This window comes from Prionailurus viverrinus, chromosome B4, assembly GCF_022837055.1.
Source record: "Prionailurus viverrinus isolate Anna chromosome B4, UM_Priviv_1.0, whole genome shotgun sequence".
Taxonomy (NCBI): Eukaryota; Metazoa; Chordata; class Mammalia; order Carnivora; family Felidae; genus Prionailurus; species Prionailurus viverrinus.
This window is the reverse complement of record NC_062567.1, coordinates 69139999-69159651: the sequence shown is the minus strand read 5'-3', so window position 1 is coordinate 69159651 and position 19653 is coordinate 69139999. Positions and strand designations below refer to the sequence as shown.

Sequence of the window (19653 nt, the reverse complement as noted above, 5' to 3'; positions counted from 1 at the left end):
AGGACTTATAAATATTCAAACCCTAGCCATCTGTATAGCACATGATTCAGTAAATCATAAATGAGACTGATTACCTGGTTTTTACACTGCTTATTACAGTATAATTTATTGTTTATTTTAGTTTTCATTATTATTTATTTTTATTTATTTTTCTTTGTAAGGACAGAGGTGAGGGGCTTTGTAAAGGATATGGACACTAGAATTTTTCCAAGGAAATGTTCCCACAAATGCTTTCTACTACAGTGTTGCTGTTGTAGGAGTATTCACTGTCCTATGCACGTTTCAAGTTTACTTGCAATTTCACCAGATTGTTTTTCATCTTGCATGGTAGTTACTGGGAACCTGCAAGTTGTAGCGTGATTTTTTTCTGACACAATATAAGTTCTGGAATTTGTTTTTTTTTTCACTTGAGTAAACATATTCATGAAATGAGACATTTTTAAAAGTGGAAAATGCCTTTCTCATTGTGAATGATGCCATTTTTACGTAGCCTTCATTTATATCCTATAAATTATGCTTTTTTTTTTTCAAAAGGCAGGAACCAAATTTACAAAAAGAAAGGGGGGGATCTTTTCTCTTTTAAATTTTGGCTTAAACATATTTGTAAAATAATAGATGAGCACAGCTATCATTACTGCTATACGCTGAAAAAAATGAGATGCCTCCTGATGTATTTTGCATTTCTGTGTTGCTGGAATGGTGAACAATACAAACCCCTTCCTTTGTGCCACAGCTGTCTCGAGCTGAGCAGCGAATGAATAGATTGGATCAGTGCTATTGTGAAAGGACCTGCACCATGAAGGGAACCACCTACCGAGAATTTGAGTCCTGGACAGACGGCTGTAAGAACTGCACATGCCTGGTAGGGCTTCTGCTGGAGTTCACACTAAGGGAACTCAGATGCCCCAACTCTTTAAAAATTTATTAAAACAATGTAATCATGAAAATTTCAAGACCCATTTCCTCAAGACACAACACTAAAGTGCCAGCAAACCCGGTCAAATCTAAAGAACTGTGTGTTGCATTATTAAAGACACTTTCTAGCCTATAAAGATGATTATGGTTTAGGGATGCTATAAAGTTTAGGTTTATTTGTGCACACATGAAGTTAGCAATTTAAATTGGGTTAGTAAAGGTGATTCCCAAAGGATTCTATCTGTTATCCTTAACATTTTGAGGGATTTTCCCCTCATGTGTTTATTAACGCATTTAATAAAACTAAACTCTATGCAGCATGAGATATTATGACCAGATTGGATCATACCAAAAATTAATGGAATTTAAATACATAAGATAATCTTTAAATGCTTACAAATACAGTGGAATAAAAATTAGATGACTTAAATAAATATGACTTCTCTAATTGCACACTATTAAAGTAGAAATATTTAGTGCATTATTCTTTCAAAAGTAGATTCATTTTCAAAGAAAAGTTCAAGACTAGCTCGGTTTTGAACTTTTACATTTCATCTGAATTCATCTGTTAAAACTCATTTACTGGAAAGAAGCCAGAGGTCTGTGTGAATTAGCCTATAAAAAGACATTTCTCCAAGTTCAGCAAGTTTGTTCAAAAACAGAATATTGTGCATGTTAAAAAGTCAAAGATATGTCTGAAATTAGTCATATGTGTGTGCATGTGCGTGCATGCATTATATAATTTCTGTTCAGAAACATATTCTGGTCCCAGAAAAATTATAGCACTTTGCAAATACAGTAAAGCCTTCCCAACCTGATAATGGGGGACAAAAATTGACTTGAGTAAAATGCAAGATGTGTATAGTGAGGTCAGTGAGGTGACTGGAGAAACAGCTATCTGCCTGAATGACCTCCGGGAATAAATTCCCTGACATACTGTTTGCATTTTGGTGCTTCTTGTGGTGATTGTCAGTACTGCCCTGTGGAGGTGCTTAACCATCCACGGGAAGATTCTGGGTCCTGAGACTGCGTCTGCAGGATGGCAGCAGCTATTCCAGAAATCTGGTTTGTCGGTTCTCATTTAGTGAGTAATCTGGGCAGACGTGAGGCTTACCCCTTGCTTCCTGTTTCACTGTCAGTGTGTCCCTGACCCATGTTCTCATCCACCTCACAACAGAAGGGAGAACGCTATCTATTAGGATCGTCACTGGACAGAACATGGGAGCCAGTCACCAACTGTGTTAGGACCCACTCTGTATTACTGTGGGTCTCTGTATCATGGGTTTTACTGTATAAAAACCAGAGGATAGTGGTATTTATGACATTTTATGTGAAGAGTTTGAACCTTAAGAAACCGATTAAAAAATACTTCCAGGCTATCAAACTGCAACTTGGAAATTCTTTAAATATTATTTTCTTCTCAGAATGGAACTATCCAGTGTGAAACTCTGATCTGCCCGATTCCTGACTGCCCACTGAAGTCGGCTCTTGCATACGTGGATGGCAAGTGCTGCAAGGAATGCAAATGTGAGCATAACTTTTATGATGAATACTTTTTTTTTTCAAAAATACAGCTTCATATTAATAAATATGCACCCATCATTGGTTTGATCTGGGCAAGCTAAATGGCTTTTAGAAATGAAGCAAATAGGTAGAATACCTTCTGTACTCTGGTGATCAGTTGTTTTCCATTTAAAAATGCTATACTTGTATTTAACAGGAATATTTTTTCTCGGCGGGATCTGTTTTGTGTAGTGACAGTAGTAGGAAAGATATGTAAGAAATTTAGTGGTAGACATTCTCTCATTACACGACTTGATACAGATGCCTCCAAAATAGGTTAAGGATGGTCCATACTCAGCCACGATGACCAAAGAAAGCCACAATGCAAGTGACCTTTGATAGCATACGCTATGCCAACTCCATTAGCTCAAACCACAGAGGTCCACGTTGTCATAGGACCATCCAGTATGAATGGGGCCATGGTGTTAATTCATAAAAAAAGGCTCACACTACTGAGTGAGAAAGCTCTTTTGCCTTTAGTAGCTGTGCGGTTCACTTCTGATGTCAGGAAATGCTGTCTGAATTCATAGCTGTCTTGAAACGGGTTCTATATCATTTGTTCAATAACAGATTGTTGCATTTATGTTACTTGCACATTAAAAGACTGTCCTTAAATTCTTGTTTAAAGGAGCATTTAAAATTTACCTATTTTTGTACAAAAGAATAGTAACCTATGCAAACCCAGTGTTCTAAAGTTTGTAGAATATACGGGACTACGTAAATGCAGACTAATCATCCATGTACATAGGAGGACAGAGAAGTAGGGGAGGGGATGGAAAGGGTGAGGGAAGGAGGGGAAAGAGAATGAATGTTTGCTTTTGCTAGGGCTTTTGTTCACCCTGCTCCATTTACCATTGCCATCTCCGACTCTGGTGAGGGTGATGAGTTATCAGGGAAAAATCAGGAAGTCGCTTTGTAGTCCATTGATTTAGTTCCCTCAGTTCATTTATATTCAATTTTATTAGACTTTACATTGAAGCCAATCCATTTCGTGAACGTACGTTAGCCTAGTCAAGTAAGTTTGGCTGAACCAGGAAGGACTGAATGCAATTTTCTTACACATGTCACAAGCTAATTTCCTTGGTGAGGAGTAATCTGAGTTTTTCCTTGAACTTGTCTTAGTCCCAAAAAGCTTGTGGTGATGTTCTGTAGTTTTCTTTGTACATAGTTGGAGGCAGGAGGGGGAATATTCCTAACATGACAATAACGGGAATCAGACTTTTTGCTTTAACTTCTTTTATTCTTCTTTCCACATTTATTTCTATGTTGTTACCCCTGAATATAATAGATTTGCATTAAGTGATGTCAATTTTATTAGAGACAGGCTGATTGGAATAATGGACCATCATGATAGATGCATTAGTCAGAAGTAGTGAATTTCAATTCTGATTTTACCATTTGTCTCTTATTACCAACAGTAAGCTGCCTACTAAATCAGACAGTGCTTGAAATCTTCCCAACAACATGCATTTAGACTTAATGAAATGGTAAAATATTTTGAGATTTATTAATGCAGAGTACTCCTGGCAGACTTTGGTGTTAATGATTGAAAATCGATTGTGTTTGTCTCATATATAGTAGTGAAAGCTAAGTAATCAGTGAAGGGACCACAGCATCACTGAAGAAATGCCAAAATAATTTATTTGAGTCTTTCATTTTCTATCATTAAAAGTATTAAGGATAAAGTGACTTTGTCTTTCTGCTTATATTCAGTGATATGAGTGCCATGGAATACAGAGGTTTTGTGCCTGTATTTGTTTGTAGTTAGAGTATTCGAAGTGCTTCTAATTCTGATGAATTCAGTGTTTTACAAGAGCCAGCAAGAAATTTTCTGTAAACACCTACAGAATTTTTTTTCCCTAAGGGAAATAAGAATTTAGTTCATATGGTAAATATTCCTAAAGATTATTTGGGAATGTGTCTCCCCATGCACAATTTAAAAGCTAGTCAGTAAAAAATACTTCAGGAAATATGCTTCTGAAAAGTTTGCAAAAATTTGTTTTATAAAAGAAAAAAATAACATCTAAAATAAATTTAATAATCATTAACTGACTTGTTTAGATTGTTCAGATTTTCATATGTGCTGAGAGAAGCAAATAGCTATGAGAGAGGGGAGGGGGGAGAAAGAGAGAGAGAGAGACAGTCTCACTGTTTCATGTGAGGGGAAGGAAACATCTCATTTTCTTATGTACATTTTCTCAGTATTATCATTGCTCTATTTTATGAGAACTTCATTTCAGTGGAGTATAAATTAAGCTGTGTGGTTTTTATTTTTAAAAAGAGAAACCAAAGCCTTCCTCTTATACCCTGCACTCATCCTGTCTTTGCAGCTCTTGCTCGATAGCCTTTGTAATGACATAAAATTAACAAAATATATTCTTTACTGAGAACTGCTTAAAGAGATTAATCACTTGTTTCTAAAGTCCTTGGAAGGGAAAACGCATAACCCGACTGCTGAATTTTACTCTGCCAAGATTGAAATGAACAAAAGAAGTGCATGTGGCAAGTCGGTTTTTGGTGTTCTTTATTCAATGCTTTCAGGCTTGCTTCGGCAGAGTTTTGTGCAACTCTGAGCAGCCCTGTTTTGCAGTCTGCTTTATATTTTCCCTCTGTAACTTCAGCTTTAGCTCTTTATCCAAATATAAATACTGGTGAATAGTAAGAAGGTTGTTGTTCTGGGAAAGAAGTCAGAGAGAACCAAGCCTGTTACTTTCCTTTATTTGAATCTACGAAGGGAAAGTGCTGGAAGGAGGGGCTAAGCCTCTTCCTGCCCCCACCCTTGAGCTATTGTGGTGGAGTTAAACTGAAACAGAAGTTCTAAAGGCAGAAATGCCAACACTAAATAATTAAGGCAGCGATAATCACAGCGCAATGAAGTCATCTCACTTCCATCGGTTGTTCCTCATTTGAGCTTCACAACAACTGTATGAGGCAGGCATTGCTTCCATCTTCCTAATAAGAGTGAGCGCACGACTTTTCCAAGAACACACAATTGATTAGAAGTCCCAGAGAAGTTCCATTTAGAAGTGCTGTGCTTTTCAAGCCTGCTTCCTTCTTTAAGACCATCTGCGACAATTAATCTAAGTAATCTACTTTTATCCGCTGGTAACTCAGCTTGCCATGCAAAACCATTGAGAGTCCTGGCTGAGTCTAAGCTGCTTGCAAAGTAAGCAGGATTTGCCTTTCTCCCTCTCTTCTCCCCTTGCAGACACCATCCCTGCATCCTTTACCCCAGTCACAGGCTCTCAACTAGTCAACAATGAGACTGACGGACACAGATGCAAGTTAAATCTAGAAAATGCAAAGTATAAATATTGTGGGTGACTTTAACTCTGAAATAGGATGAGGTCCAACTAATTGAAGTATGTAAAATCTCCGTCTAAGTTAAAAAAACAGTTGTCAGAAAATAATTGACGTAACTTATAGCAAACAGAAAGTTACAGAAAGTCAACTGAAATAAAAAAAAATTCAGTAATCTGAACTAATACTATAAGGTCTTTTGCAGAAGAGGCTGTGTTTAAAACAACAATAACAAGGAAGGCCGATTTCCCCTCTTTTTCTAGAGCAGCACCACATATGGGAAATGTGAATGTGACCATCAAAATTGGCTGGTGCTTGTTCAGTAGCGATAGTTTTTTTAATTAGTACTGTCTCAGAGAGGCCAGATTTATATGAATAAATTAAAATCATCATTCCTTTGATTGAACAAAATCAGAGTTTCAATCCATAACATAGATGACATTTTCACATGCTCTGTGGTGATTAGACAACAGATTGTATTAAAGTTAATTTAAAAAGTCCTGTCAGCTTAGATAAAATGGAGTTCTTATACTGTCTTTGCATATTGAGTAGTTAAGTATGTGAGTAATAGAGTGAGATTTTCTGGGTTTGTATTCTGGCCCTAGCAGAATTAGCTGTGCAGTTTGGGTCAAGTTATCAAACCTCTCAGAGCCTCAGTTTCCTTATCTGTAAAAGGAAGAGAAAAGTTATACCTATTTTATGGGGTTAGTATGAAATGTGAGGGCTGAATAAGTAATACATATGTATAAAGTGGCTTAAAACCATGTCAGCTATTATTGTTTTGTTAAAAGAACTCTGTTTTTATTTATGAAAGTACAAAGAAGTGAAACCATCTCATTGAGTCATAGATATAAAGCTACACAGGACCTTAGAGATCTTCAAAACAGTCATTTGCTTTTGGGGAGGTAAGGCTTCATTATCTCTATATTACAGAGGAATAATGAAGCCAGGGGGATTAAATGACTTTTCTAAAATCACACAGTATATAATGCAAGGTAATTATTTTTTCCAAATTGTGTTCTGATGTATGAGACTATGCTTTTCAAGGCCACTCTCTTCCTCAGTATTTTGGATAAGTCTTGACCAAGGCTGATACTAAGAACCAGTTTATCATGCATTTTGTATTCTTTTATGTCTGGCTTCTTCCATTCAAAATCCTGTTTGTGAGATCCATCTATATTTTTCCATGTAGATGTCAATTATTCATACTTATTGCTATATATATTCTATTTGCATTAATGTACCATGATCCAGTCTATTACTGAAGGACAGTTTGGGGCTATATAAATAGTCCTTCCAGGGGCACCTGGGTGGCTCAGTCGGTTGAACATTCGACTTCAGCTTAGGTCATGATTTTGCGGCTTGTGAGTTCGAGCCCCACGTCAAGCTCTGTGCTGACAGCTCAGGGCCTGGAGCCTGCTTCGGTTTCTATCTCCCTCTCTCTCTCTGCCCCTCCCCACTCGCACTCTGCCTCTCAAAAATGAGTAAACATTAAAAAAAATAGTTAAAAAATACTTCTATAAACATTCTTTACATGTTTTTTGGTGTTATGCATGCTTGATGGGTATATACCTGAGAGCTGTTTATTCATAGGTTAAGACTGTTTTATCTAATGGTAAAACTGTTTTAACCTCTTGTAAAATTGTTTTGACAAACCATTTTCTATAGTGGTTATACCAGTTTACTCTGCTGCCAATATATGAAAGTTCCCATTGTTGTACACCCATACCCACACTTGGCATTTTTTATCTTTTTTATTTTAAGCATTATGATAAATGATGTTGGTACACGATATTATATTGTAGTTTACATTTGCATTTCCCTGGGGCACCTTTGTGGCTCAGTCAGTTAAGTGTCTGAATTCAGCTCAGGTCATGATCTCATGGGTTGTGAGTTCAAACCCTGTGTCAGGCTCTGTGCTGACAGCTCAGAGACTGGAGCCTGCTTCAGATTCCGTGTCTCCATCTCTCTCTGTCCCTCCCCTGCTCACACTCTTTCTCTCTCTCCCTCAGAAATAAATTAAATGCTAAAAAAAGTTTTTTTTTAAATAGAAGAATAAATTTGCATTTCCCTGATGACTAATGAAGATGGTAAACTTTTCATATATTTATGGGTATTTTCATTAATTTAATTTAATTTTTAAATTTTCATTAATTTTAAATAATAGAAAAGTAGATTATATTACATGTGCATTTTCCAAAGAGACTAGTTTGGGAGATTTAACTCTTTTATGTTCACATTAGTGTGCAAATACGGATGATTCTAGCTCTGTCACTTAAACTGCATAGAAAAGTGGGGACAGAGATTAAGTGACTGCCACTTATGTAATTTGGAGATTTTTCAAAAATGGAGTGACAGTGCAATAAAACTGATTCAGAGACTTCTGAATATGTAAATATGGGGATGAGGAACAAAAACCAGTGGGATATAATTCACCAAGAGTTTCTTTGTTCTTGGAATAAAGAAAACAATTATATAATATATAGGTTACATTAAAAAAGAAAATCATTTTGGAGCAACACAACCAATAAACTTAGCTGTCTCTACAGTAATGCTGGAAGCATGGGAAATATGCAGTATGCACGTGAGATTCTCATGCATGAACACAGTTATAAATTAGTTGGCATTATGGAGACACGAGGGGCTACATGGCCAGAATGTCAGTGCTGACTGAGGCATTCCTCAATAATGTAAAAGATAGAAATAGCAATCAAAAGGACAATGTGTTGTTTTACTATCAGAGGCAGTATTTTTAGAAAGCTTTCTGAAAATCTGTAGTTATTAGAGAATATTATGTGACAGCGAACAACTGAATGAGCTGAAACCTTATGGTGTTGCAGTAAATCATGTGTACAACCTTGGTGTACCTCTTGGGAACTTAGCAGGGATAATCTAAAACTAGCCCCCTCAAGCAAGGGGGAGACTGAAGAATGAGGCAGGCCACTCCAGGTTGGTAGGTGGAAGTTTTAATAATAGCAAAGGGAACTTAGAGATGAGGCTTGTCTTGGGTGGCAAGATGAATGGATTCCTGCAATTGCCCTCAAATCTTCCAAGTGTATAAAGAGGCCCTAATTGGATTCAGTCACGTATACAGTCTGTAGTGCAGATGTTTTTAACCCCACATCATTATCTCAAGGCTAAGTCCTTGGATCATTTTGGGAGTGAGGAAGGCAAGCAGAATCCACGTTCCAAGGCAGGGGAGGAGGTGAGGATCCTCCGAGTGCCTGGGTCCAGCTCCTGGGTCAATCAGTGGTCATGGTTTTTTTTTTTGTTGTTAATATATGAAATTTATTGTCAAATTGGTTTCCATACAACACTCAGTGCTCATCCCAAAAGGTGACCTCCTCAATACCCATCACCCACCCTCCCCTCCCTCCCACCCCCCATCAACCCTCAGTTTGTTCTCAGTTTTTAACAGTCTCTTATGCTTTGGCTCTCTCCCACTCTAACCTCTTTTTTTTTTTTTCCTTCCCCTCCCCCATGGGTTTCTGTTAAGTTTCTCAGGATCCACATAAGAGTGAAACCATATGGTACCTGTCTTTCTCTGTATGGCTTATTTCACTTAGCATCACACTCTCCAGTTCCATCCACGTTGCTACAAAAGGCCATAGTTCATTTTTTCTCATTGCCATGTAGTATTCCATTGTGTATATAAACCACAATTTCTTTATCCATTCATCAGTTGATGGACATTTAGGCTCTTTCCATAATTTGGCTATTGTTGAGAGTGCTGCTATGAACATTGGGGTACAAGTGCCCCTATGCATCAGTGCTCCTGTATCCCTTGGATAAATTCCTAGCAGTGCTATTGCTGGGTCATAGGGTAGGTCTATTTTTAATTTTCTGAGGAACCTCCACACTGCTTTCCAGAGCGGCTGCACCAATTTGCATTCCCGCCAACAGTGCAAGAGGGTTCCCGTTTCTCCACATCCTCTCCAGCATCTATAGTCTCCTGATTTGTTCATTTTGGCCACTCTGACTGGCATGAGGTGATATCTGAGTGTGGTTTTGATTTGTATTTCCCTGATAAGGAGCGACGTTGAACATCTTTTCATGTGCCTGTTGGCCATCCGGATGTCTTCTTTAGAGAAGTGTCTATTCATGTTTTCTGCCCATTTCTTCACTGGGTTATTTGTTTTTCGGGTGTGGAGTTTGGTGAGCTCTTTATAGATTTTGGATACTAGCCCTTTGTCCGAGTGGTCATGTTTTTTTGATGTTGTTCCCCAACATTTGGTTTGGATTCAGTCTCTTCTCCCCTAAATTAACTTAATTTAGCATGTAAAGTAATATTGGATATGTTGTAGAATTAATATACTGTAAATTAGTATACTATAAATATACTCTAAATCTATATGCATATGTGAAAAAAGGGCAAGAAAATAGTCCACTTATGCCTTACTTATTCAAGGTAATTAAGCTTATGGTAAGGAATATTTTCACTAAAGACAAATCAGCTACGTTTTATTAAAGAGAGTTCATCAAGGTAATCCTGTGGGCTTCTTAAACACTACAATTAATTTTTGCTAATACTTTTTCATAAACTCTTCAAAAATGCAGTTGGTCATGCTATCTTTCAATATCTTAATAAATGTCAAATCAGTGGAAAAATACTGAACTGGCAATTTATCAATAAGCAAGGATAATTAACAATATAGCTTTCAGATTAATGACTATAGGAGACATTGCATGATACATTTTAATGACCTTTAGAAAAACAAAAAAATGACTGTTAGTAGTCAGCTTGTATCAGAGCTGGGATGCCAAGAAAAGGCAGAGCTGAATCAGAGGATGATGACAGTGTCACAATGATTTAGGTGCTGTGTCTTCTACTCCACAGTCCAAAGTAGTATAAAGTTATCTGACTCTATCATTCTTCATAATCCTAGTATAGCATTTTTAATGTTTTAACCTAAAAATAATGCATGCATACAATAAATATTCAATCCATCCAAAAAGATATAAAATAAAACATAAAAATCTCCCTTTTTCTTCCTCCTCTCGCAAACTTTTAGTCCTTGTGTATCCTTCCAGATGATTCTCAGTGCACCCACTCACATATGCATGTGTAGGCTTTTCATATACGGTAAATGATATCACACATTTTCCTGGACTTTATCCTGGAGATTTTTGCATATCAACTAACTTTTTAAATGGCTGAATATTACTCCAATGTATGGCTTATTATAATTTTATTTTTTCTCCATCACAGGATATTTTAGTTTGTTGTTGTTTTTCTTATTAAAAATGATATTGCCGGATGTCATTTATAAATAGTCTTGGTGCATTTAAAAAGTGTTTATTTATGTATTTTGAGAGAGAGAGGGAAAGCATGACTGGGAGGGGCAGAGAGGGAGAGGGAGAGAGAAATTCCCAAGCAGACTCCACTCTTGCATGGAGCCCAGCGTGGGGCTCAATCTCACAACTGTGAGATGGTGACCTGAGCCGAAATCAAGAGTCGGACACTTAACCCACTGAGCCACCCAGATACCCCAGTCTTGGTGCATTTTTATGTGGTCTTACCTACAGGGAGAATTGCTAATGATGGAATTGCTGGGTCAAAGATTATGGCACTTTTAAATATTGCCAAGTTTGCCAAATTACTCCACAAAAAGCTGGTTCCCCCTTCCACGAGGAGCACTAGGTGGCAGTGCTGAGGGAAACCTGAAAACATTTGTCTCTTCAGTGTCAGTAGGTCTTTAAAAGGGCATCAGGATGGCTTTTTTCTCTTTATGCAGCAACCTTGACAAGGTAATATCAATTCATGGGAGATCCTTTAATGAGAGATAGATGGTCTATGGCAGGCTGAACTTGCTTGTTTTACTGCAATGTTGTCTAGTATGAGTTTGTACGAGATTATCGTTAAAATTAATTGCTGTTCTGTATCTTCAGTAAATTCCATAGATGGCAAAGAATATACTGAATCTATTTTTTTTTCTGAAATGAGCATAGTTTTCCAGAAGACATAACACTGAGTGCTGCCCTCTGATTCTGAGTCATTATGCTGTGCCTATTTAATCATCTTTTATTTTAAAATAATAGAGAGTATTCAGCCTCTAGTTCTTCACTTTGAATTGTAATTTCTCTTCATTATTAAGATTCTTGAATAAATGTATTTTGTGGATTTTTGTTATTTTTCATGCTCCATTACATTTTCTCAAAAGAATTTCTCTGCACATCTAATGACATTGCTTAAATGGCCTAAAACTCTTCAGAAAAAAGCTTTATGCAAATCTGTCCGTAATAGTAATTAAATCATGCTGTCTAACACAACTCTAGGAAACTGAAAGTGTGACTCTTTAGGTGATCAGGAGGCTAGTCTTCCTTAGTGGTGTAAGGCTTTGAAACAAGTGAGGAGATTTCAGATTTATAGCAAAGCAAAAGAGTGATAATCTAGATATCATTCATATGAGACTCAATTTAAAAGAGAAGAAAAACACTTATGTTAGGCAGAAAAATACAGCTTCTTATCTGAAGTGTTGTTAGGTAATTGTTTTAAAAATGGGCTTATTTTCTCCTCAATAGAGATCATACAAAATGGCATTTTGAAATCAGAATAGGAAAAATAAGATATGTGCCATTTAAAGCAGCTTACAAGTTGATTTTGGCAATTATGTAGAAAGTAGAAACTCGGATAGAACCATTGCATAATAAAAGTAAGTGCACATCACAGTGCCCGTTGCATAAGAAAGTTACAACACCTACCATCCTAGCAAAACGTATAAAATGGTAACTTGGCTACACTGGACTCCCTGCTGGATGCCTTGAATACTTTGTGTGGCCTGTGTTGTCCAGAATATATTTACGGACTGTATAAAATTAGCATAGATTAAAAATTAAATGAAGAAAACACAATGATATAGGAGTTCAGTGTGAGGAAGGGTCAGAAAGGAATTTTCTTTCTCAGTTTAGAGACGGTATTGTGATAGAGTGCAATTCAGGCACATTTCATTGTGGGCAAAAGCTGGCCCCAAATTCAAAACTATTTAACTATAGAAAAAAGGCACATGAAATCACATGAAATTGCTGTAAGAAATTGTTCTGGAGTTAGAGGCCGTAGGAATGGGACTGCATCCAACTCAGGAACGTTGGGCTTGTGAAATATCTGTTTGTAGGAATGGCTGCTGTAATTCCATGGCTTGCTTCTCGAATATTCTACCCACGTTATGTACTAGAGTCTTTGCCTAGGTCTTGCTTTTAAATGGTAGCAGCTCCTACCCACACCCTCTTTACCCCAGTTACCGAAACTGTTGCCTCTACTGGGGAACTGGCTACTTGGTCTCTGGAGTTTTGGCCTAAGCCATAAGGCCATACAAATATTTTTAGGATTTGGAGTTCAGATCTTGGGCTTACTGTTTGTTTTAGACTTCAGTTATACTGATAGTGTAAAAAAAAATTCTGGGCTGGCTGGCTTCAGAATGGCCCTCACTTATAAATACTTTTTCAAGTTGTAAAGAGATATCTCACAATACTTGTGCAACAAACTCAGCAACCCAGGAGAAAGAATGTTAAGTCCACACACCATAATATATAACACACACATGGAATATTTATCCTTTTAACCGTTGGGAAGTGACCCCAATGATCCATGACACATACATTGATAATTTTACTGAGACTTGAATTTTTTGTCCAACAAATTATGAGGCCTACGTGCAGGAGCACATCACTTAGCTCAGTGCTTCTCGGATTTTAATGGGAATATGAATCACCCAGGGATCTTGTTAAAATGAAAATTATGATTCAGTGGTTCTGGGGTGGAGCCTGAGAGTTTGCATTTCTCATCAGCTCTCTGGTGATGGTCACCCTGCTGGGACATGGAACACACTTTAATTAGCAAAGACTTAGCTAGTGGGTGTGCTGTCCTTGCCCATTTTCTCCACGGAGCTTCCTCTTCCTCTCCTGAATCTCGAGTGTGCAGTAAGGCCACAGAACACCTGCTTTAGGGTTTATGTTTTAAGCTGGCATTTATTAAGTATATTCTGAGTGCAAGAACTTGCCATGGATTATTTCTCTTGCTTGTTGCGAAGATGCGGAAACCATAGCTTAGGGAGGCTCCTTCACTTGCCTGAGATAACGTAGTCAGTGGAGTGGGAATACCACACTCTGAACACATGCTGTGTTTTTCATATACTGCCTCATGTGATGTGCGACGTATCTCATAAGCAGAAGTAGAAGATAAGTTTGAATGGAGAAATGAACAATTCATGATGTTCCAGAGACAGCGCTAATCACATGTTTGAAGGATACATAAATTCCTAGGAAATACACTTTTAGGATTAGTATTACTATTTCTATACGCAGTAAGAAGGGGAACAAAACTGTAAATTAGTACACATTACTAAAATGAAGTGTCTGTGTCATTCTAGGAAGCACGACCTTTCATTACTTTGTTGGACCCCCTATATGGAACAGAAACCATTGATTTTGATGGTTCAGGAAAAGAAATCTCAAAAGCGAATATCTTCTGATTGGATTTTTATTTGATTTTGGTAAAGAAAGAACAAGAAAATCATATTGAATTAGAACTTAAAAACATGTTAACTAGAATTCTTCAAAGTCAGTGATCATGGTGAATTCTTCCTCCTTGGTCCCCAAATCTTTTTTTTTTTTTTTTTTTGATGGTTTTGCATTTTCATTAGATGAGGTTTCTTTCTAAATGAGCTTGGTGGAATAATTCACATCAGTCTGCTTTCCCAGGCTTTTAGTAGCTTGCTTCTGTCTCATAAGATATATAGTTTTAGTTTATGCCAGGTGGCTCTGCTGAGATGGATTGTGCTGTCTCAGTGTTAAATTAAACTGTTCTCATCCAACTTGTAACTATGCATGTCCCACATACATTGATGTCTGGTTTTTTTATTGTAGGTCCTGTGAGTGGAAGAAGATTAATAAAAGCAACCCAGTACTAGAAAAGTTTAGGACAACACATTTTCCACAAGCTTAAATTCCCTTTCCTCCTTTGCAGAAGTTCTCCCATTAATCCGTGTCTTTAGAGTTGTGCCCTGTGCGTCTTGATTCCTGAGTTTATTTCAGAGATGGTGATCTGGGAGGAGTTAGTGAGCCTGTACAAATTACCTGGCGATGCTGAAACCCAGTGTGTGCGGATATTCGCTCAGTTTTTATTCAACCAGTCAAGTCTTTTTGGCCAATTTCAGGTCCCCATAACATATGATAGCATTATTTGTAAGAAGGCCCAAAACACAAAGTCTTTTTTTTTTTTTTTTTTTTTTTTTTTTTGCCTGAGTTGTTATTGTTACATTTGCGAAGCTAATTCTTTCTTATGCTTGGAGGAAGAGGGGGAAAAATGCAGAGGGTAACACATTCTTTTCGTATTATTTTGTGGGTAAACATCATGTTTTTAAACCAATAAAAAACTGAACTTTTCTGATCACAAATTAAGTCAGTGCACAGCAAACAGTATTACGAATTTCCCATTTGTGTTTATGCGTGGAGTCTACCTCCAGAATTTCTCAGGCCCTGAATCTCAGAAAGGTCACTTTTATTTGTTGGTTGAAAAGAAGGGAGGGGGTGGGCTAGTATAGAACAAGATGGACATTGTACTTGTTCACTGATTGATTTCATCTCTTCATGTCCCTGCAGCCCATGATTCCTAAGTGGTCAAGGACCTGGAGCTGGGGGAGACAGTCAGTGAATGTGAAGTAGAATGTAAGAATTGGATTAACTGTCCTGGCTGAGTTTGCCATATGCCCAGGAATGAATTTAGGAGTTAGATAGCTTGGAATAATTCTAGAAATAGTAGTGTGTGTGTGTGTGTGGGGGGGGTGATTGTTCTATGCATATGGAATTAAAGGTAAAATGGTATCCTACCATTGAGTCTCTTTTCCATAATTTTTATGCATTTGGAAAATAATTATTAAGCACCTTCTATGAATTAGTCTTTGCTAGACACTGGGGTTACAGTGATGAACAAAATAAGATTGCTGTCTATCCTTGAAGATGTGACAATCAGGTTGGGAGATAGACATGAATCATATAATGATCAAATATGCAATGCAGTGTTGTAGCAGTGCGTTATTGGTAAAGTGTCTGTAATAAGTGAAATTTGCCTAGCAAGGAGATCAGGGAAGGCATCCTTCAGAAAATGATGTTGCAGTTGAGATCTGATGAATGAATAGCATTACACTAGTGAAGAGAAGAATGTTCAGGCTGAGAAAATGTAATATGCAAGCGCTCTGTATAAGGAGATAGGATATTGTATAAAGGAGGCCAGTGTTGCTGATGTGCGGAGAACACGATGTGAAATGCAGCTGGAGAGGTAAGAGTTTTACTTTTTATTTTTACCCTAAGGGCATTAGGATGCAAGTTACATATTTTAAACAAGGCAGGTCTATTTTTGTAAGTCTCCAAAACAAGAAATGATGGTAGCTTCAATAGGTAGTGGTGATAGGAAGTAGATTCTGTATATATTTTGAAGGTAGAGCCAATAGGACTTTCTGATAGCTTAATATGGGCATGAGTAAAGAGAAGAGTCAGGATGACTCCAAAGGTTTTGGATTGAGGAAGTAGAAGGATGAAGTTGCTATTAGCCATGATGGGGAAGGCTGCTAATCTGGCTGGATGTGGGAGAGTGGTGAAGATAAAGAGTTCAGTTTAGGTATGTTCTGTTTAAGAGGTGTGTTAACCCCTTAAATGGAAATGCAGAGCAAGCAATTGTACGTGTGATTCTGGAGTCTGGGACAGAGGTAAGAAATAGAAGCAAAATTCCGGATTGCTGAAATTTTTTTTTTTACATGTTTGTTGGAAATTTGTATTTTTTAAATTAATTTTTCATGTATATCATCCACTTTAAAATTTAATTATTTTTGCTTCTTGGTTTGTGAGAGCTCATTTTGTAATAAAAATCATCTATTATGTATGTTACAAATATATTTTTATAATGTTGCTTCTTTTATTTAGTGTTTTTCAACATAAAGATTTAAGATTTTATGTAATTGGATTTTCTGTGCATGCTAAAAAAAAGCCTTTTTTATTATAAAAATATTTACCTCCTAACCACCGAATGGCCCATGTTTTTTCATTTTAAATTTAAATAAGCTGGGGTTTATTTTTGTGTACATGAGATAATAATTCTTGTTAAGTTTTTTTTGTTTGTCAAACAAGTTAGCTAATAATTCCAGTAGTATTTGTTGACAATCTTTTGTTCACTGATTAACTGTCTACTTTATCTTATGTTAAATACTTACATGTATTTGAACTAATTTCTAGGATTTCTATTATTCTCTATTAATCTGTCTCTTACGGTACTTATTCTATAGCATTTTAATTGTAGCTTTCTAGTAGAAGAGTTATTATCTTGGAAAACAAATCTACCATGATCTACCACTCTTCTTTTTAAAAATATTCTTGGGTTGTTTTCTCTCATTTATGCTTCTAGATGATTTTTATATACCAGGAGAATTATCTGTCCCTAAATGGTTTTAAATGCCGAGGCATATGTGTGTATGATTCTGGTAACTTTTTTGAGATAACTCTTTGATGGGTACCACAGAAAACGTTTTTGTAGTTATTCTTGTTTGTTATTTTGTATGTATGACTGAAAGCAATCTCATGGTTTAAGGTGTGAAATATTTCAGAGGTGGAGTAATTTTGGGTATTGACAAGCTCAAGGGTATGGGTATGGGTATGGGTATGGATACTTATGTGATGAGGGCATGAAATTCACTGTATACAAGGAGGCAAGCAAACTCAGATTTTAGGTGTTGAACAAGTATTCCAAAGGCCAAAATTTCCCAAGACAGATTGGAGAGGAAGACTGTTTTTAGGTTTCAAAGTTGGGGACTATCATAGACAGGTGATATTAATGAGAAGGGGGTCTAGGGGTCAGAAGAGATGTTGGCTGCTTAGAAATTTGGTCTGGATTCACTTGGGAAATTTTTGAGAAGGCTTGATCTGGTTAGTCTAATCTTGGCTGGGCTTGCTTATGCATCTGTAGTTAGCTGGTCCGTTAGCTCAGCTGGTTTGTTTGTGGTGGCATTACTTTTATGGCTGGGATAACTGGAGCATCTTTCCATGTCTTCTTTCAACTGAGCAGGTTAGCCCAGGATTGTTCATATGACAGTTGTAGATTTCTAAGAAAGTCCAAACTTGCAAAGCCTCTTGAGACCTAGGCTAGGAACTCAGTTGGACATTATTACTTCTACCGTGTTCTGTTGGCAAGTCAAGTCACAAGGCCAGTACAGATGATGGAGGACCTGTCAAATCACATAGAAAGGGGGCATAGATTGGGGGATGCAGAATCTGTAACTGTTTCTTCAATCTTCAACGCCCTGGGAGGATGATTGAAAGTGAAGGAAATCCAGAGAGATATGAAGATAAAAGCAGGAGAGATGTGTCTGGTTTTGCTGCTTTCAAACTGGGGGATTATGGTCAAGAATGACAGGAAATGAAGTATGATTGGCTTCACTGAATTAAGGGCCTGATTCTTACTCTGGCACTGACTTTCAGTGTTTGTGAAGCCTGAATTCTAAGGTGGTCTCAAGAGCTTGGTGAAACTAGTGGTCAGTTGCCATGTGCAAGGCCATCACTAGTGGAGAAAATGGATGGCATGTGAGATGGCATGAAGTTTTACTTTTTGGGCAGTGGTTCAAATAGAACAGAATAGAAATGTGGTATGGTACTTTAAAGAATATTAGCCCAGAAAGGCAGGGATCATAAATGGTTAACTCGAGCCAGTGTCAAGGTGGAAATAACAGTGGTCCTAGGTGAGTGATAAGGAGTGAGGCTTCTAACCCAGGGTCACATAATTCAATGAACTGAATTATTCCATTTCACATAAGGCAAGGTTCAGTTGTCATTTAAATCTGTATCTCCATCATGTGGCACCATATCTAATGCATTGTAGATGTTTGATAAATGTTTGTTGCATTATTTATTGAATGAGGTGTTCCCTATTTTGGCCCCCTTTCCAAGAATTTTTGTTGTACTCCATCTCTTCTATACATATTTAGTTTAGATTATTATGATTTATAAATTTAGATTACTATGCCGAGGCCTCATCTACAAAAGCAATAATTGATTGTATTTTTATTCACTGGATCAAGTTTATTCATTTTCTGTTTTGAAGTGGGGCTTGAATAAAGCAGAGTAACAGGGGGTTATGTGCACAGCAATTGACAAAGCTAATAGCATTCATCCCGAGAAGAATAGAAAGAATCATCTTTGACACATTGTTTACTTTGTTGTGAATGTTGCAGACTTTCACTCAGGGCAAGTTCAAACTATTTTCTGATTTTGAAGACTTCGAGGATAAAAAATTTCCTAAATAATCCAGTTATCACAGATAACATGTCAGGAAACTAAAAAACATTGAACTGGGATAGTCTCTTTAGCTTGTGCAAAAAACAATGATGAGTTTCTATATATGCAGTATTAATGTTGGGTCTCTATCAAAAGAGACCTTTCTATACATGAAATAAAATATATTCTACCAAATAAACAAAGCAAAATAATGATTTTTTTCAAGTTTCACTATTTTAAAAAATACCACCATAATTATTATATCAGTTTGAGTCTAATAAATAGGAATTTATAGGTCAAACATTGTACAAAATCTGTACTATTTTGACATATGTTGCTGAATTGTTCTCAAAGGCTTTATGTACTTACATTTCAGTAATACATGAGAAAATAAGCCTGATTCTCTACACCTCTTGAGCACAAAATATCATTAAAAAGAAAATATTCTCTAATATGATGTATGGTATGTGGATCTTGCCCAGTGTGACTTGAGTATAGTGAATGGGTGTGAGGCTGTAAGTAGAGAATTTGGAGATGAAAGTGATGAAGGAAGCAGTGGCCAGATAATGCATGGCCTTTCCAGCGATTTGAAAGACCTTGATATTTATCATGAAAGCATTA

The 19653-nt window shown here is 37.0% G+C and overlaps 1 protein-coding gene across 3 annotated transcripts in view; it reads left to right on the top strand.

Moving 5' to 3' along the window:
- NELL2 (neural EGFL like 2) overlaps nt 1-19653 on the top strand; it is a 404650-nt gene that overhangs the window by 155605 nt on the left and 229392 nt on the right. For all 3 annotated transcript variants that reach the window (XM_047868431.1, XM_047868430.1, XM_047868429.1), the window contains exons 9-10: nt 734-862; nt 2340-2442. In XM_047868431.1, coding sequence (XP_047724387.1) covers nt 734-862; nt 2340-2442 — 232 coding nt within the window. The remainder of the gene's footprint in view (nt 1-733; nt 863-2339; nt 2443-19653) is intronic.